At 36.4% G+C, this 23,111-nt stretch overlaps 1 protein-coding gene across 1 annotated transcript in view; it reads left to right on the top strand.

Moving 5' to 3' along the window:
- The first annotated feature begins 2,196 nt into the window (after positions 1–2,196).
- The window catches only part of BMP5 (bone morphogenetic protein 5), a 115,745-nt gene continuing 94,830 nt past the window's right edge, over positions 2,197–23,111 (top strand). The window contains exon 1 of the mRNA XM_081094234.1: positions 2,197–3,366. Within this exon, the coding sequence (XP_080950360.1) occupies positions 2,877–3,366 (490 nt within the window). The 5' untranslated portion in view covers positions 2,197–2,876. The remainder of the gene's footprint in view (positions 3,367–23,111) is intronic.

Here is a 23,111-nt window from a genome sequence, read left to right as displayed (position 1 = left end):
GCAGAATACTTCATCTTTCAATTTGCTCCCGTAGACTTAGATATAAATCAACCTGGGAAACTAAATGATGTGGTAAAGTACATTTACTTTTCATTGAAAATGAATCGGACTTTTTGTTTGGTGGTTAGCATTTCCTCTTTGTTCCTGGCAGGTTTTTGTCGTCTTTATTTTCTTTCTTTCATTGCACATGTTGATCCTTTTGAAAAAGGAATGTTTGCCAAGTCTAGTCTGAGTTGAAAGAGAAGGTAGGGGGTGGGTGGATACTAAAAATTCTGACCAAGATTATTAACAATTGATTTCCAATATAGAGGTAGGCCCTATGTGCCTGGTTAAGCAATTAAATTGCAATTACAGTAGTTGATATTATAAATCATGCTTTGGGAAAATGAGTTTTTGAGACTTGTGATGCCTAGGCTCATTTTTACTTTTCACTTGTATCTTAAGGAAAAAAGAAGCACACGTGGAAGATTTTAGTTGTCCCTTCCTCTGGTGGCCAGTTTCCACTTGTAGCTCTATGCTGTGTTCTAGAAACAGGAAGCAAATTCATTACCTGGATAGCTCGTTATAGAATGTAGAAGAAAACTGTCATATACTTTGTTTGGGGTGTGTTTTTATAAATGCCGAGGGAAACTTTTTGTCTCAAAGTGCTTGCTTTGAATTTGCACCAGTGACCAAAAAAAATTCTTCATTTGGTTTGGATATGGAATATACAATTTCAAGAATTTTAGTGGTTTAAGCCATTTCTTATTGAAATGGTACTTCTTCCTTTACTTCCAAAATGCCCTGCTATTCATGTGATCTCTCCGTTTTGCAGTGGTGTTCTATGTATGCCAACCCTGGGCGCTACTACTGCACATGGCTATTAACAAAGAATTTTCAGTAAGGCAAATATTAAATAGCATCATCAAATTTTAGTGCCGTGAGTTTGTGTAAGAAAAAAAATGACACATACAACCAGATCCTGCAAACCTTTTCAGTAGCTTGCCTTTACCAATAAAATGAGGACTTGTGAGAAATATGGCTTTGATTTAGACACTCACGGGAAATATTTTAAAATACATTAAACAAGAAAGCGGTGCTTCTAGGCAGAGTAAAGGAAAAACATTAAAATTTCATAATCATTCTAGAATTTGCTAGATAAATCAACACTGCTATCAGAATACTACTCCAGACAATGAACGTACTGTGAGACTAAAGTTAAGGGAGAGCTTGTAAGGAAAATTATAGCTGCACAAAAACATTGAGACTTCCAATTTTTAAAGGCATTAAACATTAAGGATAAACACGTACTTTGCTCATTTCCTCGGATTAAGCATGGTATTTTAGAAAAGTGTGCACTTTCCCCATTATACCCATCAACTTTTAAACAGGCAAATTTCAATCTGCATGTGGTCATGAACAATATTTGACTTGTGTCTATTTGCATGGGTTAAAACCAATCAAAGTGCTGAGCACAATTAATGGGAAGTACCTAATTTGTAAGTCTGTTTACATTTCAACTAAAAGGACTTAAAAGTTAAGAATCATGAACTACATCTTTAGGGTGTTTGTATTTCAACCACACTTACTTAATGAGAGAAATATGAATATGCTTTTCTGTTTAGAATTTTGGTATTTAAATACCACTAAAGCTGGGCTACCTAATTACCATTATTGAATTATTGTAGCTACGACTTTGATATCTAAAATATAATTACCAGTGATTAATTCTCTACTGTAAAAGATCTGGCTGTAATTAAGAAACAACAAATTAACCTCAATTGACAACTCCTCCTCTTATTTTGTAAGAGGTGAACTTTCATAATTTGTAAAAACCAGAAATAAACTCAAATACAGAGCTGAAACATATCATGTTAATTTAGCCACAACCTGAGACTTCACGTAGAAGTGCATTAAATGTGTACTATTAAAAGAAAGATCTAAAAGAGTACTACATAAAATTGGTGGCAAAATTTTCAGTCTGCTGCTTGAAAATTGGCTTTTTTCCCCCCTCGAATTTATATGCCCCATTCACCACTGTTCTGTGTCAGATACATGGCTATAAAATTGCGAAAATGGAGACTTTTCTGGTAGCAAAAGGGTTAAGTTCTTTTTGCTTTACCAGTTTCAAATTACAATGAGAAGCCTCTTCTCTCCCAGCAGGGTTGTGCTTACACTACTCTTTAGATCTCCCTTGAAGAGGGCTGGTATATTTGTGCCTGCTGGAGGTGGAATTAACTGTAAGAAGGAGAAAGGGAGTGAATGGACGTAGAGGAAGGTTTTCAAGTAAATACAGGGAAACACATTTACTTGAACAGTACAACCTTGAGTCGTATTTTACACTAAGACGACACAAAAGATGTTAAAGTTATCACCAAGCTGCCGGACAAATAGATATTCCAACACCAAGGTGCAGATCAGCATAGATCTGTGATGCAGAAATCAGGATTTGTCTTGGAAAGAGCTTCAGGGTTGAGAAGAACTCAAGAGCAAGTGAAGATAACTTTGGGAGCTACAGTTTATCAGAAGATCAACTTTCGTTAATTCAAATACCAAAGGCCTGATTATCATAAATTCATATAGGAATGCCTAGGTCATCTGATCAAATAATATTAGCCGTCTTCTGCTACATCAATGCAGCAAAAACTCTTAACAACTGTGGATAATTGGAAACTTGAGTTTCAGCTTTCTTAGAAATAACTACTCTTGACATATTCCAAAATATTTAAAATAGGGCAGGAAAATCAGTGAGGATGTTGGGTACAGAAATGTCACTGTCATGAAGAATAGGTAAATTTGTTTTTTCTGCTACTGGGGAATTGTACCTCCTTGAAACTTAGATTTTTTTTTAAGAGGACAAGAAGGACTAAAAACATCAACTTTGCTTTTGGACAAAAATGCATCTGAGTGTATTTTTATTTAGGGGTATTGTGGGTTTCCTCTGGAGCTGCTGGGTTTTACTGGGTTATGCAAAAGGAGGTTTGGGAGACAATCATGTTCACTCCAGTTTTATTTATAGAAGACTGCGGAACCATGAAAGACGGGAAATACAGAGGGAAATTCTCTCTATCTTGGGTTTGCCTCACAGACCCAGACCATTTTCACCTGGAAAGCAAGCTTCCTCTGCACCTCTCTTCATGCTGGACCTATACAATGCGATGGCCAATGAAGAAAATCCTGAGGAGTCGGAATACTCAGTGAGGGCATCCCTGGCAGGAGAGGGCAGAGGAGCAAGGAAGGGATACCCAGCCTCTCCCAATGGGTATCCTCGTCGCATTCAGTTATCTCGAACGACTCCCCTGACCACCCAGAGTCCTCCTCTAGCCAGCCTACATGATACCAACTTTCTGAATGATGCTGACATGGTCATGAGCTTTGTCAACTTAGGTATGTTGTTCGTTTATTTGTTAATCTATGTTATTACAAAGTGGAAGTTTTTCTGATGGTAAAGTAGCTGCCTGGTAGGTGGTCATGTTTACATAAAGTCATTTTCTATAACTCTCCTCTCCAGCTTCTGTTTCCTTTCTTTCATTGATGCAAGGTAAGGTTTTGCCTTAGGCAATGAAGTCATATATGTATTTTGTTTTTAATATAAAAAGCTAAAATTAAACAAATATAGTTGGGGTAGATTTAGGTCTTTTCAGAGCTTGTTAAAATATCAACCTTACTTAATGTATAAATGTATGAGTAAACAGGCAGTAGTCTAAAGAAAGGAGATTTACGAGGATAGTTATAATACATAATAGCTATATGAGCAAAAAATAATAATGAACATATTTTTCAAAAGCATGTACAGACAGAAAAGTAAAAGTGACATTTTGAGCTATATTTTCGTGAGTAATTTAGAAAACAGATAAGTGTATATTTATATGCTACTCAAAATCTCTCATTCAGGGGAGGCAACTACTGCGAAAATATTGATATGAAAGTAACCAAGATCAAATAATATTGTAAAAGAAGACTATCAAATAGCTTCAGAAATTGATACTGAAGTTCTCTGAAAAATATTTTAGAAACAAAGTTTCAATCTAACATTTTTAACTGGAATGATTAAAATATGTAATAACTATTTGATTATTTTCAGAAGCAAGGGAAATGTAAATCATGCCAGCATGGTCTTTTCCTATACAGAATTTCTTTTTATTTGAGATAAAAATTAATTGAAATTCTTTAATTAGTAACATTATTATAGAATATTTTTTAAAATTATGTTTCACTCAATGTTGATACTTTCAAGGCAGTTTTAAAAGATTGGCACTATCAAATCGTACATTAATGCCTTATAGTTCATCTTGCAATAATATTAAAGTTGCCCAATTTAAAAGGATTTTACAAGTGCTATAATTTTAATAGATACTGAAGGTGAAAATTTATTATCTTCAGACAGTCAAGATAAAAAAAGATAGAATATGTTTATTTTTGAAGGCTAAAAATTGCATTAACAAGTTTAATCAATTTGAAAGAATTGAGAACATTTTAATGTAAGAACTTTTAAAACTGTTTTAAATATGCAATCTGCTTTGACTTAAAATTGACATATTGATTATACACTTAATTAAAAACTTCCTCATATATCTCAAAAATATTCTTTGAAAAGTCAGATAGCAGCAGCTCCTAATAGCACATGATACTTTTATAATATATGTTGCTTAATGTGCTCTGCTCATTTGCTCTCAGCAGTGCTAGCATGAAGGATAAGGTGCATAATAAATCATATGTTTCATGTTACCAGAGACAAAGCTCTCATTATTAAGTTTTAGTAAGTCATCATTGGTTGCTCTAATCAGGTGTCCTGGACACCTTTGCTTTGACATATAATTAACAGGTTTCATTTGAAACTTTCAAGCCATTAAAATATAGCTTAGTTCTAAATTTATTTGATTGCTTTTCCTTCTTTAAGTGGCATGCAAATGTGGCTCATGATATCTTTTTACTTTGTAGCAATTTCTAAAGCATTATTCAATAATTTAAATTAATTTTACTATTTTAATAGAAAAATGTCAATCTAGCATGATTTACATATTCACAAAATAAATCACTGAAAATATCAGTTCAGGTCATCTAAAGTCTGTTACGGTAGAGTGTGTTATATTATATACTTTAAAAAGCAATAGCCCAGTCATAAATCTGTTCTAATAAAATATTTTATTATACTTGAATATTTTGGTCATTCACAAAAGAAGCGTATCTGTGTTTTAGAAAGGAATTAAGTATGATTTTGAACCTATATGCCATTACTTTTCATAAATCTACGTAGAATAAGACAACCAAAACCAATAATGAATAGTTTCATTCAATGACTTCTAGAACCATTTTGATCATTTAAGAATGGTTATATTTTTAAATCAATGAAATTTTGGTTATATTGTTTGGATTGTAATAACTAGTTCATTAAATACACCATGAAAAATAATGATTCATTTTACCCTAGAGAAATAATTGGATATAAACGTCAGAAAATTTTTATTTATTTTTTTATCATGCTTGAACTGCTGAGTAATGATTTATCTTCAATAGTAAACCATATTGATCTTTTTAAATTTAATATTCCAAACTAAAATTCGCACACTAAATTACTGATAAATTAACTCTGATACTAAATTTTCCTACTAGTCTCTGAGGAAAACTGAACCACAAGTTCATTTTATTATCCCCAGCCCATGCCTTCTAATATATCCAAAAGTTGCAACCTATCATTACTTAGTAAAAAGGCTTTCTGTATTTCTTTCATGATCACATAGGTCAGAGTGTACTTAGAAAAGGAGGCCCTGTAGTATCATTGTTAAGGGCACTGAGAATCTGAGTGTCCTATGTATCATTCATTAGCAGATATCTGCAACTTGTTTCATGTTCTTATAAGACTCAAGAGAATTTTATTTTATATTTTAGTATCTTAAAATATATGTATATTGTAGGGGCTAAGGGCAAATGACCAAATTAACCATAGGCAAGGGATTTGTCTTGAGGAAGTCACCTGGATATTTAAATATGTGAAAAGAATCTGTTGACATTTCCCATAATAAGATAAATTATATAAAAAGGATCTAGTAACATCCTTTTTATGAATGCTTGCCTGTGTCATTTCAAGTCAAATAATAGGATTTTCTACAATTATCTTGTCATTCAGGAAGACATTTTTTTTCCAACATAAGTTTTGCTCATCAAGAACAATTAAACTTATTTCAAACTCTGAATCATATTTAACAAAATGTCTATTTAAAAAAATGTCAGATGAGAATAATTTTTTGTCCATAAGTGAAAAATAATTTAGAGTTTACCAAATGAAAAAAATAAAATGTGAAGAAATTGTGTGAAGATCAATATAAACAACTAACTATGAAACTCAACACATTATTTTGACCTTTCAATTATTGTAGCGATTTGTTTATTTTTAAGAAACAAATGTTATATAGTAATTGTGTGAAGAGAAGCTTTCCACTCTAGTCTATGCATTATTCCTAGGCCAACTTCAGTCAGTCTCACAGTATCTAGCTTTTACAGGTAGACTTCTCTGATTTGTCCTGGAAACTATTGAATATCAGTGAATTTTTTTTTTCTTAGTCAATGCTACAGTACTTTGTTAGAAACAAAAATGTGTTTATGGTAAATTTGTTCTTTTTTAGCCATCTCTTTATCAAAAATGTTAAGGGTTATATATCAAATACCTATGCAGATAAAAGGAGTTACTTGGTAATTTTCTTGTAATATTTAAGTGTATCTTCTGTTTATATAAACATAAACGTGTAGAGCATTTCTAAGATCTTTTAGTTAGAAATTGATATTGGATTACATGGTGATAGTATAATAAACATGACAATGTTTTAGATGTTTTAGAGGAATTACAAAAAACAGTAAATACAGGAAATTTACATTTATATCATTCCTAGGCTCCGTGTGTTTTTCTGATAAAGAAGAACTTTGGGTTTATTAATGGTTTTCGACTGACTTGATCAGTTGGCTTAGAGTCAAATACTTAGATACATTTTAAAACAATATTTTAATTCTCAAGCAGAAAAATATATAAATGCTTGCATGTATTTATGTTATAACAATATATTTATCATGCTAAGATATGAAATTTAAAAAATATTCTTTCATGCCCTGACCGATTTGCTCAGTGGATAGAGCTTTGGCCTGCGGACTCAAGGGTCCCATGTTCGATTCTGGTCAAGGGCATGTACCTTGGTTGTGGGTACATACCCGGTAGGGAGAGTGCAGGAGGCAGCTGATCGATGTTTCTCTCTCATTGATGTTTCTAACTCTCTGTCCCTCTCCATTCCTCTCTGTAAAAAATCAATAAAATATATTTAAAAGAATATTCTTTCAAAACTTTAACCCTTCTCCTCTTGCTTCCTCAAATCATTAAACTCTTCTGGCACTAGAAGAAAACAAAACAAAACAATGCTATGTACTCTGTTGAAAGATTTGAAAGACATCATTGATATTTATTGTTGTTTTTGGCTGACTCAAGTGCCCAGTGGAGAGGAATTTATATACAGATCTACCTAAAGATGCCTATCTATGCTGTGTCTCCAGCAGGGTTATTAACACTTGTATAACATAAACATGTCCATAAACACATGCAAGATTTTTTTTTTTGTTTTGAGGGTGAAGGAATGGGATGGGAGGAAAGATAATCTAAATCCATTATAGTACATATTCCTGGGTTATATCTGGAATCACAAATGCTAATATTGGCAAAAATATCATTCTTTAAAACTCTTAACTTCTGAAGAGAGAAAAAGTTGCTATGGGTGGAGAGCTCTCTCCTTCAACAACCTGTTGAATTCATCAATGTGACCAAAGGGACTCTTGTTTTCCTTGAAATGCATTTTATTGTCCAATGATGGGCATGGCGGCAGAGATAGCTACCATCACAGTTTAAGTAAAAGCTTTTTGCAAGTTTTAATGGACACTCACAAATAACCAGTGTAAACGTTTAATAAAAAGTAACAGCAGGAAGTAGGAAGATATGATAACATCCTCTAGAAAGGCTTAGGTATACTTCACCCACCACCTCCCCAATGCCTTCCCTTTTATTCTTTCATTTTTAAAAATATCACCTCCCTCTCTCCTCTTCCTCCCACTCCTCCCCCTTCCCCCTCCCCCCCTTTTTTTTTCTCTTTAGTTCTGTGGTCTCTCTAGCCCCAGGCTCTCTTGGCACCCTTCTCCTTACTGCCCCCACCCTTCCTGGGATCTGCCTTTGGTCCTAGTTTCTTCATAGCTGGAAGCTTAGATTAGCTGAAAATCAATTAGTTACAGAGTGATCATTTAGGTACAGTCTCCTGTTTTCCCTTTAGCTGAGAAGGAAAGGTTATGATGTGCCAATTACAGCCTCCGCCCTTCAGGAGCAAAGCTCCCCAGGGCATGAGAATTGCTCTGTTGCCATCCCTTGTAATTGTTGCTTCCACCATCCCATTCTTCTTTGCCTCCTCACCTCTGCCCCGGGGATCCCACTGACAGAATTTGATAGAACATCAATTAAAATTTAAAAGGGGAAGTTTAAGGGAAAGTTTTTTTTAAAAAAGGGTAAACATGCAACATTAAACAAAAACTCTAATCAAAAATGTGATTCTCTTTTAGTTTATATGACACTTTTGCTTATATTATTTTTATTTAATATTCCTGCCACTTCTGTGAAGAAATTTCCTTTTCTTAAGTAGAGAATATCTGATGAGAGAGAAGAAAGAGATCAGGAGTACCAGAGGCACAGCATAATGAGAATGAAAAAGAGGGATAAATAGAATATTTTTGAAAAAGCCCTCGAAAGAAAGACATGGGTGCAGTGAGTCATTAGAGGCTGGTGTCTGGGGCCAGAGGCAGGTGGAGGATGTGTTGGGAAATCCTCAGTCTACCTCATACTGACACAGCAGCTAATTCAACATCCCCAGCCACATCAGCTCCAGGGGAAAACCCTTTCATCCTTACCCACAAAAATACCAAAGTGGGGAAAAGGGAGGGGGGACTCTCAGTGTCTGTGTACCAGGAGCGTACAGACTGGCTACTCACATTTACAGTCATAAATAATGTAGTAGCTCAGCTTGAAAAAAAACCACAGGTTAAAGGAAGAAGCTCTCCTGACGCACAGAGAGGGGCTGAGATCAGACGAGCCACTGCAAGGGTTGGCTTGAAACAATGAAGCCCTTGTTCTAAGCAATGTTTATGAGTGCCTCTTTGCACCTTAAGTTCATATTTTATTGGCTCAGCTCTGGGGTTTCCCCATTTGCTCATCTCTTAAAATAATACCCTTGGCCAAGATATCCTTTAAAACACACCAGTCAGCCCTGACAACCGGCTCATGTATTTGGGAGGAAAAGGGATCTGTTGTGATTTTGATGTCAGATTGGGATGTTTAAGGTTCAGTTATGGATCTTAATGTTATGACAGTACAATAAAAATAACAGTGGGAGTCTTCACCTGCCCTTTTAGAAATGTTTACAAGAATCCCTACGACCAAATGGTGACCCCTGATTTGTATGTCTTGTCTAAATGGTAAATCATAATCTACAAAGGTAGAAACATAATTAATTAAAGTGTAGAATGTTTAAAAAGAGAAAAAAAATCATTTGTAGATTAGGAAGAAGGATCCTTAGTGGTTTGAGGAGAAAAGAAAACAGCAACAAACCTTCATAACTAAAGAAAGTGTGTTTTCTCTACTTGGAAGACAGTGAATTACATAAATATTACATAAAACTTAGCAACCAAGATCTTGCATGATGTTAAATAGTTTGGTGTAAAAATTAAACTAGGGTGTGTGTCATTTTATGATGTCTAAGACGGTGAAGATATCTATCTTTACAATGGTGTGCCCTTTCTTTTTTCTTTTCATAAAAAATGGAGTATAGTGCTTGTATTTAAAAAAACAACTGTGCATTTTAAAAATGAATACTATAATTAGATTATCTCTTAGAAATTGTTTATTTATCTTCTTCCTGGAGGCAAATAACAAATATTTTTGTTCTTGCTATTGAACAGCTTTCCTGGAGTTGTTAGGAACAAAGAAAAATAGTTTTTTAAATGTTGGGATTAGCAGATGTAAATCCCATTTAGATTCAACACTATGAGACATGTCAAAATCAAAAGATTTATTAATATTTTCAAATGCTAGTCTTATGCTGTCATGATATGAAAAATTCAATATTATTTGTTTTGCACAGATTTTCTGTCCTTGCTGGAACTGTGGTAATCTTTCTAAATAGGACACACAGGATATTTTCCGAATCTTAAGTTCATGCCATAATACTGCTCAAATGGCTTTTCTTTTTGTGCTTCCGTCACAGAAGCAGAGTAGCATAGAAGAAGCCAGAAAGTCTGAATTGGAATCCCACATTCTATACTTTCTAGTAGTGTGACTTCTGGCAAGTAACCTAAATTTTCTCTGTGCCTCTGGTTCCTTATCTAAAAAGAGCCCATAATTATAGTTGGTTTTTTTTCCACTGGGTGTTGAGAGGATTAAATCAGTTAATATGCACACAATTTTAAGAACAGTATTTGGAACAGAGTGAGACCTCACTAAATGGCCGTTATTGTTATCAGAGTTGCATTGTGTCCAACATCTGTACCATATTTGCAGAAGTGGCTACATAATTTGTGAGGCCCAGTGCAAAATGAAAATGGGGGGCCCCTGGTTCAAAAATTATCAAGAATTCCGAGGTGATGGCAGCAGAGCATTAGACCAAGTATGGGGCCCTTCGGGGTGCAGGGCTCTGTGGAACCGCACAGGTCATGTGCCAGGGGAGCCAGCCTGCATATTTGATTACATGTTTTGGGGGCTGGAACATGACCTATTCATTCTTTTTAATCCCCAGGGGTGGGTCAGAGTCCCAGAAGCAAACAGACAGCATGTGTGAAATGAATCATTTGAGGAGGGTTTAACAAATGTAATCTTTAAAATGTTGTGGGCAGGGCTTTTTGGCAAAACTGGATGATGCAGCACCTGGAACAGCAGGGGAGCTTCCCTCCACTCCAGGGTAGGGAGCAGAAGACTATGAGGAGAGCTTTAGGAAGAAGGTATCTTCACAGGAACTGTGGCCTTTTTGAGAGAGATGCCATGTAGCCACCCCCTAGATACTCAGCAGGGTGGGAGACTGAGGAATAAATACCTACACATACTTTTCTGTCATGCTTCTCATTGGAGAGTGGGTCCTAAGACACACACTGAAGATATCTGGCACAAATCCATAAATGAATATTGGCCATCTAGTCAACAAGAGTTCTAGAATCATTTCAATTTCATTGCAAGTTACTAATCTGTGTGCGAACGTTTGTTCTAGTTCATTTATAAAATTCCAGAGATAATCATAAATTAATGTGAGAGTGAATTCACAAGTTGGTGAAATAAAGCGGCAACAGCACACATGGCTTGCTGATAAAAAAAAAAAAAGTTAATTTGTATATGAATCAGTAAGTTCATGGGATATATTAAAACTATTTTAGAGCAAACTGAACTTTAAAACAAAAACAAAAGCCTGAAGAAGTAGCACTCTCAGATTACAATACAAACAGTAGACTGCAATTGCCAATCAAAAAACTCAGTATGGAAAGCACTAGAGTGTATGCAAATGTGTAGGGTAAATACAAAGAGCAATATATTTTCTTTAATCTATAGGCCTGTTTATCCTCAATCCTATGTCATTGTTCCTGAAATGACCCATAACTGTGTGTTAAAGGTTTTGGAATTCTGAGTGGAATCATCTGATATTCTCCCACAGTTCATGTTGCAGGCAGAAATGTTAGGATGAGGTAAATTGAGATCATTATCTTTGTTCTTGTTACTTTTCCTCTCCTCTGGCAGAGTTCCTGTGACTTACAGAGGCAGAATTTAGTGGAGCAGGTATGTCTGCTATTTAGTTCTCATAAATAACCAACCACTAAGCCTTGAGGCCAGAGCCATACCTCGGCCCTTTAATCACGGACAGCATTGGCTACAACAGCCCCTTTCCAGCATAGTCTATGTTCCCTTCCAAAGCCACTAAGGACAGTAATTTTACACTGATTTTACTTCTATAATTATCAAAAGCTGAGGGAGAATTCAACTGGGAAACTGTATAGGCACTTGTACAAATAAATAACCTTGATGCAGGCACCAAAGACTTATTTAGTGGAGAAGTGAAGGTTATCAATTAAACAACTTTTATGGTTAATGTGTTTTTTAGTAGTAAATATATTTTTATATATTTTTATTTTTAAATAACAGTTTGGCATACAATATTATATTAGCTTCAGATGTGCAACTAAGTGATTAAACATTTATATAACTTCTGGAGTGATCACCCCAATGCATCTAGTACCCATTTGACACCACACATAGTTACTACACTGATTATATTTCCTATACTGTACGTATATCCCTGTGACTATTCTGTAACTCCCAATTTGTATTTTTAAATCCCTTCACCCATCCTCCCATTTGGCAACCGTCCAAATATTTTCTGTATCTATGAGTCTGTTTCTGTTCTGCTTCTTCTATTATTTTGTTTTTTAGATTTCACATATAAGTGAAATCATCTGGTATTTGTCTTTCTCTGTCAGACTTATTTCACTTAGCATAAACCCTCTAGGTCCATTCATGTTTTTGCAGTTGGCAAGATTTCATTCTTTTTTATGGCTGAATCTTATTCCATTGTATATATGCACTGCTTCTTCCTGATCTATTGGTAGACACTTATCTTGGCTGTTGTAAATAATGCTTCAATAAACATATGAATGTATGTGTCTTTTCAATTTAGTATTTCATTTTCTTCAGATAAATGCCCAGAACTGGAGTTGCTAGGCCCTTCTTTACCTCTTGTTACAGCCTTTGTTTTAAAGTCTATTTTGTCTGGTATAAGTATTATTAACCCAGCTTTGTTTGTTTGTTACCATTCTCATAAAATATCATTTTCCATCCCTTTTGTTTCATTCTCTCTGTGTCTTTTGACATGAAATGAGTTTCTTGTAGACAGCATATGTGAGGGTCTTGTTTTATTATCCATTCAGTCACCATGTTTTTTAATTGAAACATTTAATTCATTTTCATTTAAAGTATTGATAAATACATAGTTATTATTCATATTTTGTAATCTGTTTTTTTTTTCTTCTTAGAAAAGACCCTTTAACATTTTTTTTGTAATACTGGTTCAGTGGTAATAAACTCCTTTAGCTTTTTCTTGCCTGGGAAACCCTTTATCTATCCTTCAATTCTAAATGATAACTGTGCTGGTTAGAGTAGTCTTCGTTGTAGGTTCTTGCTTTTCATCACTTTAAATAATTTCATGCCAATCCCTTCTGGTCTGCAAAGTTTCTGTTTAGAAATCAGCTGATAGTCTTATGGGTGCTCTCTTTTAGATGAATAACTGATTTCCTCTTGCTGGTTCTAAGATTCTCTTTTTGTCTTTAACCTTTGGCATTTTGATTATGATGTGTCTTGTTGTGGACTATTTTGGAATTATCTTGTTTGGGACTCTGTGCTTTCTGGACTTTTATGTCTATTTCCTTCACCAAGTTAGGGAAGTTTTCTGTCATTTTCTCAGATAGGTTTTCAATTTCTTGCTCTCTCTCTTCTCCTTCTGATACTCCCAGGATTCAAATATTGGTCTGGTTGATGTTGTTCCAGAGGCCCCTTGATCTATTCTCATTAAAAATTTTTTTTTTTTGCTGTTCTGATTGGGTATTTTCTGCTTCCTTACTTCCAAATTGCTGATTTGATTCTCTGCTTCATCTACTCTACTATTGATTTCTGTTATTGTATTCTTCATTTCTGACTTTTTAAAAATAATTCCCATGTCTTTTTTTATGCTGTTGAAGGTCTCACAAAGTTCCTTGAGCATCCTTATGACCATATTTTTGAATTCTGAGTCTGGTAGTTACCTTACCTCCATTTCATTTAATTCTTCTGGAGAGTTCTTTTGTTCTTTCATTTGGGACTTTTTTCTTTGTCTCCTCATTTTGGCTATATTAGGTAGAGCTGCTATTTCTCCAGGTCTTGGTGTAGTGGCCTTATGGACCTTATGTAGTAGGTGTTCTATAGTGCCCAGTGGCTCAGCTACCCCAGTCACCTGAGCTGGGCACTCTAGGCGCACATTTGTGTGGGCTGTGTGCACCTGACTGTTATAGTTGAGCCTTGATTACTGTTAGTTTGTCATTGGGAGGGATTGATCCCAGGCCAATCAGATGGGAGGATTGGCTGTGACTACAGTGGAAGAGCTGCTGTGCAGGGGCTAACTCCATGAGCAAGACTTACTTCAGTGGGGCTTTGGTGCCTGCTATTCACCTCTTGAGTATGTCGTTTATGGGGGTACATTGGTGTGGTCTGAAGCTGTCCACTAGCAGTACTGGCTTTGGTGCTTCCTGGGAAGTGCAGACCAACGTCAGCCACGAGGGCCACTGAGCATGATTTACAGAGTGGTCTGCAGATGGCTGCTACTTGTGCTGGGTTTGGAGGTGTCCGGGAGAGGACAAGCTGTGAACCAAGGCCGGATCTTGCTAATACCTGGCCTGGGGACACTTAGCAAGATGCTGCTTGTTGGAGAGATTTTAGGAAAGTCTGAAGCATGAGCCAAGAGAGGCTGTTTGTATGGAGAAGCCACTGGAAAAGGCTTGGGTAGGCCAGCAAGTAGGGTAGGGCAGTGTCTCAGGGAATCACCAGGGTGGGACAAAAAATGTTAGCCAGGTTGACAGTCTCATATATGGTGCCCACCAGCCAGCTCTGTGGAGGAGGACTCAGCAAAGGAACAATAGCCTTTGCCAGCATTTTTTTTTTTTAATAGAAAGCTGCCTCTGCAGTCTTTTTCTGAATTGTCTGAAGTCGACAATTCAGTTTGTCCCCATATGACCCTTGCATCTTTTGAGCTCCTGCCCAGAGCTGGAGTTCAGAGTGAGTGAATCTGAGTAAGTCATGGTGAGCCCTTTAAGAGGAACCCCTGGACCTCTAGAAGCCCTTTATCTCACTCAGCCATAATCTCTGTTGATTTTCACAGCCAAAAGTTATGGGGACTTCTCTTTCTGGCACTAGAACCCAGGGTGGGTGGTTCTGGTGTGGGGTTGAGGGTCCTGGCTCCTCAGGGGGATCTCCATAGCAAAGCTATCACTCTGATTTTTTAATCACCATATGTAGGTATGGGACCAGCCCCTTCCATGTCTTTGCCCCTCCTACAGATCTCATTGTGGCTTCTTCTTTATATCCTTCGTTATAGGACTTTTGTTCTGCTAGATTTCAGGAAGTTTTGAATGATGCTTTTTCTGTAGTTTAATTGTAATTTTGATGTGGCTGTGTGAGGTTTTGAGTACCATGCTCACCTACAGTGTCTTCTTGAATGGAAATTCCTATGGTTAATATTCTGTGGGTAATTTCTTTGCTTAGAATGTGAAGTTGTTTTTTTTTTTTAATTTAATTATAGTTGAACTACGATACTATTTTAGTTTCAGGTATATAGCATAGTGATTCAATATTTTTATACCTTATGAAGTGATCACCACAATAAGTTTTGTTATTATTTGCTATCACACAATTATTATAATACTAGAGGCCTGGTGCACAAAAATTTGTGCACTCGGGGGGGGGGGGGGAGGGGGTCCCTCAGCCCGGCCTGTGCCCTCTCACAGTCTGGTACCCCTCAGGGGATGACCACCTGCTGGCTTAGGCCTGTTCCCCAGGGGATTGGGCCTAAGATGGCAATCAGACATCCCTCTGGCAGCCCAGCAGCCCTCGGGGGATGTCCACTTGCCAGCGGGGAGCAGGCCTAAACTGCAGTCGGACATCCTTAGCGCTGCTGAGGAGGCAGGAGAGGCTTCCACCACCACTGCTGTACTGGCAGCCATCAGCCTGGCTTGTGGCTGAGCAGAGCTCCTCCCATGTGAGAGCTCACTGACCACCAGAGGGCAGCTCCTGCATTGAGTGTCTGCCCCCTGGTGGTCAGTGTGTGTCATAGTGACCAGTCATTCCAAGTCCTTCTGCTGTTAGGGTCAGTTTGCATATTACCCTTTACTATATAGGATAGAGGCCTGGTGCACGGGTGGGGGCCGGCTGGTTTGCCCTGAAGGGTGTCCCGGATTAGGGTGGGGGTCCCCACTGGTATGCCTGGCCAGCCTGGATGAGGGGCTGATGGCTGTTTGCAGCTGGTCACACCCCCTTCAGGGTGGAGGTCCCCACTGGGGTGCCTGGTCAGTCTGGGTGAGGGGCTGAGGGCCGTTTTCAGGCTGGCAGGTGACTGAAGCTCCCAACCTCTCCTTTTTTTTTTTTTTAATTCTGGGATTTATTTACCTTCTATGGCTGTTACTGGAGCTGAGAGCTGGCTTTAGCTCTGAGACTCGGCTCCAGCTCTGAGACCTCGGCTACTGAAAGCAGGTATCTGGGTTTGTTTGGCTTCTATAATTGAAACACTGTTGCAGCTCCAGCTCTGAGGCCCGGCTGGCTGAAAGCAGGTTTCTGGGGTTTGTTTAGCTTCAATAATTGCAACATTGTTTCTTAGAGTGCAGCTAAGAGGCCGGCAGCAGCAGGTGGGGAACCTTGGCTTCCTCCATCACTGGAGCAAGCAAGCCTCCTGTTCGCTTCTGCTGCATGGCTGCCGGCTGTCATCTTGGTTGGCAGTTAATTTGCATATCAGCCTGATTAGCCAATTGGAAGTGTGTCAGAGGTATGGTTAATTACCATGTTTGTCTATTATTAGATAGGATTATTCACTATATTTCCTTTTCTGTACATTACATCTTCATGACTCATTTTTTTAAAACTGAAAGTTTGTAACTCTTAATGCCTTTATCTATTTCATAAATCCCCCCACCTCATCCCCTCTGGTTACCATCAGTTTGTTCTTTGTATCTATTAGTCTGTTTTTGTTTTGTTTTGTTTTAGACTCCACATATAAGTGTATTATGCTCTAGTCATCTTTCTCTGTCTGACTTATTTCTCTTAGCAGAATATCCTCTAGGTCCTTCATTTGTTATTGCAAAAGGTAAGATTTCATTCTTTTTTTTTATGACTAATATTCATTGTATATATGTACCAGATCTTTATCCATTCACTCACCAATTGCCATTTAGGTTGCTTCCATATCATGGCCACTGTAAATAATGCTGCAATGAACATTGAGGTGCAGATATTTTTTTGAATTAGTGTTTTTGCTTTCTTTAGATAAATACCCAGAAGTGGAATTGCTTGATCAGATCATAGTTTCAGTTTTAATTTAGGAGGGATTTTCTTACTATTTTTTATAGTGACTCCACCACCTATATTTTCAACAATGCACTAGGGTTCCATTTTTCCATATTCTCACTAACACTTGTTATTTGTTATCTTTTTTATATTAGCCACTCTGACAGGTGTGAGGTGGTATCTCCTTGTGGTTTTGATTTGCATTTTCCTGATGATTAGTGATGTTGAGCATCTTTTCTTATGCCTGTTTTTCATCTTTATATCTTTAAAAAATGTCTTTTCAGGGTTTCTGCTTATTTTTTAATCAGACTGTTTTTGAATCAGTTTTTTAAGCTCTTTATATACTTTGGACATCTACACCTTATTTAATATATTGTTTGCAAATATCTTCTCCCATTCAGTAGATTGCATTTTCATTTTGTTGATGGATTCCTTCAGTGTGCAAAATCTTTTTAATTTGACTTATTATTATTTGCTTATTTTTACTTTGAATGACCTTGCCTTAGGAGACATATTCATACAAAAACATATATGACCGATGTTCAAGACTTTACTAACCTTTTCTTCTAGGAGTTTATGGTTTTGGGTCTGATATTTAAATCTTTAATCCAGTATGAGTTTATTTTTGTACATGGTATAAGAATGTGGTTCATTTTTTATTTTTTTTTTTCATGGAGCTATCTGGTCTTCTCAGCACCATTTATTTGAGTGTCTTTCCCCATTGTGTATTTTGCTGCCTTTGTCATAGGTTAATTGGCCACATAAGCATGGGTTTATTTCCAGCTCTCTATTTTTTTCTCCATTGATCTTGTTTTGTGCCAGTGCCATAGTTTTGATTACTATAGCTTTCTAATATATTTTGAAATCAGGTAGTGTGATACCTCAAGCTTTGTTCTTCTTTCTCGATATCACTATTTGTGGGTGTTTTTTTTTGGTTTTCATACAAATTTTAGGATTATTTGTTCTAATTCTGTGAAAAATACCATTGGGATTTTTTCAGGATTGCATTCAATCTGTAGATTGCTTGGGGGTAGTGTGGACAGGCTATCATACTCAACAGTGAAAAGCTGAAAGCTTTTTCTCTAAGATCATGAATAAAACAAGGATGCCCACTCTTGCCAGTTTTATTCAACATAGCATCAGAAGTCCTAGACAGAAAATTGGGCAATAAAAAGTAAAATAAAAAGCATTCAAAGTGGAAAGAAAGAAGTAAAACTGTGTTTGCCAATGATATGACACTATATATAGGAAACCCTAAAGGCTCCACCAAAAACATCTATTAGAACGAATAAATGAATTCAGTAAAGTTCCAGGATATAAAATTAATATACAGAAATCTGTTGCATTTCTATACACTATTAATGAACAATCAGAATGAGAAATTAAGAAAACAATTACATTTCCAAATGCATAGAAAAAAGTATAAAATTTAGGAATAAGTTTAACTAAGCAGGTAAAAGATCTTTACACTAGAAACTATATGAGGAGGAATTACTTGATTCTTTATCTCAGTAAGGTTTAAGTGTAAGGGCTTTGGACTCATACTGGCTTGAATACCAGCTTTGCATTAACTGCTACTTATTCTTCAGCAAATTATTTCACTTCATTGAAACTGTTTTCTTATATGTAAGGTGGAGATCATAATATAGTTAGAACTTAACAAGGTAATTTTATAGGCCTTTAAATCTACAGGAGAAAGTACTCACTTAAGAGTTGCCATGGCTACTATACCTGTTTCTATGAGAGTAGAATGTGGCATTCTAATGTTAGAGGAGAGCCACATCCAGTCCACCAGACTCTGTCAAATCAATGCCTTTGCTAACATTGTGGACCATTAATCACACAACTTTTTTTTTACCCAAAAGAAAAATGAACCCTTGGATTTCATTGCCTCTGTCTTCAAGCTGGCTTGTTGATGGACTGTATTTCCTCATCAGGGTGTCCTGGAAAAGGTCAGTGTACAACAGAGCCTTCAGGAGACTGTGGGGCTTCCATCTGAGCACCCAAAGGCAACATTTTCTGTGATTGCTGCTGAAAGGTGCTATTCTATTACATTTGGTCAGATTCCTAGAATGAACCCCTGGTTTCACTTTAGCTCCAGATATTACCAATTCCATTTCCTTGCTTGTTATGGAGAGGGAAACTGATTACAGGCCAAAGTAATAATATACAATTAGAAAGTATTTGGTTGTGGGCACTCTCTAAAAGACCCTTTGAATTAAGGGGGAAATGTGGAAGGGTTTTAATGCTTATTTCCAAAGCCAACTAGTTTTAATTTTTTAAAAAAGTTGGTTCATGATGAAAATCTTGGTGAATAAACTCCTGAATTCTAAATACTAGGACAGCCACTCTGTTCAAATAATCATTCAATCAGGAGCTTTTCATATTGCATGTAACTCAAATCATGTTTAAATTTATGATTTTTTAATTTGTAGCTATTCTCATTTCTATTGATATGGTTACTATAGCTCTATTTCTATTTAATGCCATTCAATTTCAAGTATTTTTACTTTCCTAGACTATTTATTTGGGCTGATTTTTTTTCAGATGACAGATCTTTCTACTATTTTTCTTGAATTGCTTTCTGCTATAATATTTTGAAGCAGGATGAGAATGATAGGTTTGATTCAAAAAGTCACACAAAAGGCCATATAGAATGTGGATATCTTCTACTTACAGTATATCCATATTGTAAAATATTGGCTTTTGATATTTTATAATATAATGAGTGGGAAAACATGGATTTATTGGTTTTTAATTATTTGATAACATGCTGAAAGATGTCATTGAGATGAACTTTGCTAAATTTTTTTTTTTTTTAACAAACAAACACACACACACACACACACATTTTTTTTAAATATATTTTATTGATTTTTTACAGAGAGAAAGGGAGAGAGATAGAGAGTTAGAAACATCGATGAGAGAGAAACATCAATCAGCTGCCTCCTGCACATCTCCCACTGGGGATATGCCCGCAACCCAGGTACATGCCCTTGCCCGGAATCGAACCTGGGACCCTTCAGTCCGCAGGCCGACGCTCTATCCACTGAGCCAAACCGGTTTCGGCGAACTTTGCTAAATTTTTAATTTTGATGACTAAAGTTTGTAAAATATGGATTCCAACTACATTTATTGACATTCAAATCAACATTTAAGATTTTTCTCTTTCATACTGCTATATCAAATAGTTATTATTTTACAGTTTAAATTTACTTTGAGAAAATTTTTTTTTCAGGATTAAATGAAATATTTTTCTCTGGGTATGTGATACATTTAAAGTATATGACGTCGCCCAAACTGGTTTGGCTCAGCAAATAGAGCATCGGCCTGCGGACTGAAGGGTCCCAGGTTCGATTCCGGTCAAAGGCATGTACCTTGGTGGCAGGCACATTCTCAGTTGGGGGTGTGCAGGAGGCAGCTGATCGATGTTTCTCTCTCATCGATGTTTCTGATTCTCTATCTCTCTCCCTTCCTCTCTGTAAAAATCAATAAAATATATTAAAAAAATAAAGTATATGACGTTGTCAGGAATATATAATTTTAAATTATAGTGTACTTATAGTTGTAGTAATCCAAGCAACAATAAAAACAATACATATAATCCATGTGCCAAAAACTGGACTAAGTAATGTGAATGCAGTATTTCAATTAATTTATATCTAAATTGTATGGGTAAATATTTTCCAATTCCCATTTTATTGATGTGAAAATTGAGGCTTATCAGATGTTAAATAGCTTACAAAATCACCCTACTGGTCAATGGAAGATTCAGTCCTGGATCCATGGTCTGTCTGGCTACAGATTGTTTTGTTCTTTGCCACTACTCTTTAACTTGATAATCCATTTTTGAAAAATAGATAAAAATGTACAAGTATTAACAATAATAATGATTAATACTTTTTGAAAGGATCTTTACATGTATTGCATGCTTTAATCTATATTATTGCAGTATATTGCACTCACGGCAGTAGATATGATTCCACAATATACATCTGTGGATACTGGAAGTCTGAAAGGTCATTTATTCAGCCATTTGACAAATACAAGTTGATTACCTACTGTTGGTCCAGGCACTGTGCAAAAGAGCGTGCCTGTTTTACTGCCAAAATTACAGGGCAAGAAGAGCCAGGTCTAGGCCCAGAATCCCTGATTCTTATGCCAGGATTTTTTTTGCTCAATATCACATATTTTACAGAAATCACACAAAATTCCAAATAAAATTAAAAGTACTAATAAACATTATATAAAAGAATGTGTTCCTTTGTTATTTAAATTACCAGGTAGAATTAACCTCCTGTGTAGAGACAAAATAGTTTTTCAAACCTCAATCCCTTTAAAGCAAAAAGGAAATCATGTTACGAGTAAATAGTACCTAAGGAAGCCTTTTAGTCCAAAAGACATAAAGCAAAAGTAGAATCCAGCTTTAGCAAATCTTAGGGGCTCTTTGGAAACCTGCTTGTGTAGCTGGAGGGCCCTCCTACTGTGGAGGCTCCAGCGATTTTAAAGGAAATATCTAAAAAGAAGGTTTCCCTTGTACACTGGATGCTTACTGCACATTCCAGAGCATCAGTGTGGCTTAAACACTCATTATTTATTTGTGTTGTACTCAGGAAATAAGGGTAAAAGGTCATACAATTTTTCAAAATTAAGTTGTTTGATCTGTCTAAATATTGACCCCTGACCCTGCCTTCCTTCTTCAATTGTGTGCTAACAAGTTGGTCAGGGTTTGCTTTGTTGCTGTGCACACTGAACATGATGTGGACACAGGTTATAATAAGCAGCAATAGAGACACATTTTACAACATGGAAAATAACAGAGAACGCCAAGAAATGGTATAAAGAGCCCTTTGATACATTGCTTTGAATCTACTCAGGATATTAGGCACTAAGCAATTATTACTTCAAGTTGATTGTTGAGGAAAAATGACCAATATATTACAACTGCTTTACTTTTTACCAACAATCTGCTGTGATTGTGAAATGAATAATTGCAGCAAAATGTAGGTCTAAGTTTCCTGGTCCACCACCTCATTTATTAGTGTTTACCTATCAATTCATAGCAACACAACACCAGGTCATCAAAGTGAATTTAAGACTTTTATTAAAAGTAGAATAAGATTTGTAATGATTGCTCTGCAGGAAAATCACTATCTTCCACAGTTAGTGTGTATTCAGTACTCATAAAATACAAGATAGTGTGCTAACAGCATTTCAAGTGCTAACTTATTTAATTCTCACAGTTACCCTATTTTAGAGATGAGCAAAGTGAGACTCAGAGATGTTAGATTATTTCATATTGTAAGAGGAGGAACTGGATTCGGAAGAGGAACTGGATTCAGAGTCCAACTATTCACTGCTGTGCTGTGGAGTCTTTGTAAACACTATTGGGAAGGTTGTCATTGGACATTGTTTGAACATTTTGTTCTATATATTTTCCCAACATTTCATGAATTGGATTTAGAATATATTCACTTCATCAGTAATGCTTTGTGTTTGAGGGAATTATCTCTACTAATGGGTTTACCAATTGTCATATCCCTGGAGCTGGGCTCTTCCAGGCCTTCTTCTCAATTGGGATTCTGTGGCTTTTGGGAGGAGGCAAATTAATACAAGCCAGAAGGAATGAAGTACTTTGCAGACACTAAAGGTACTGAGCTTTGTGCCATGCAATCTTACAGGTCATTTATGAGGAAAGTAAAGGTGATCTGTGTTTTTTTTTTTTGTCTAAGAACCCTTGACATGAACAGGAGTAACATTTGGCAAAATAGAAAAGAGGAAGAATATCTAAGTTGCAAACAGTAAAGGGCCTCCAAAGCAATGATTGGGGATTGGAACAAACTAATAGTGAGTCCTTTTAGATACTGGAAAACTACCAACCTGCTGGCTAGTATAGAAGGCCACACAAGCAGGCAGGGCTGCCCGGCCATTCAATATGAGTCCTTGCCCTAGCTTTTTTGACCCAGCACTGGATTGATCAGTGAATCTCATGAGAAATCTA

This window comes from Myotis nattereri, assembly GCF_964212035.1.
Source record: "Myotis nattereri genome assembly, chromosome: 6".
Taxonomy (NCBI): Eukaryota; Metazoa; Chordata; class Mammalia; order Chiroptera; family Vespertilionidae; genus Myotis; species Myotis nattereri.
The sequence above is the reverse complement of the archived record's forward strand: the minus strand, read 5'-3'. Positions and strand labels throughout refer to the sequence as shown.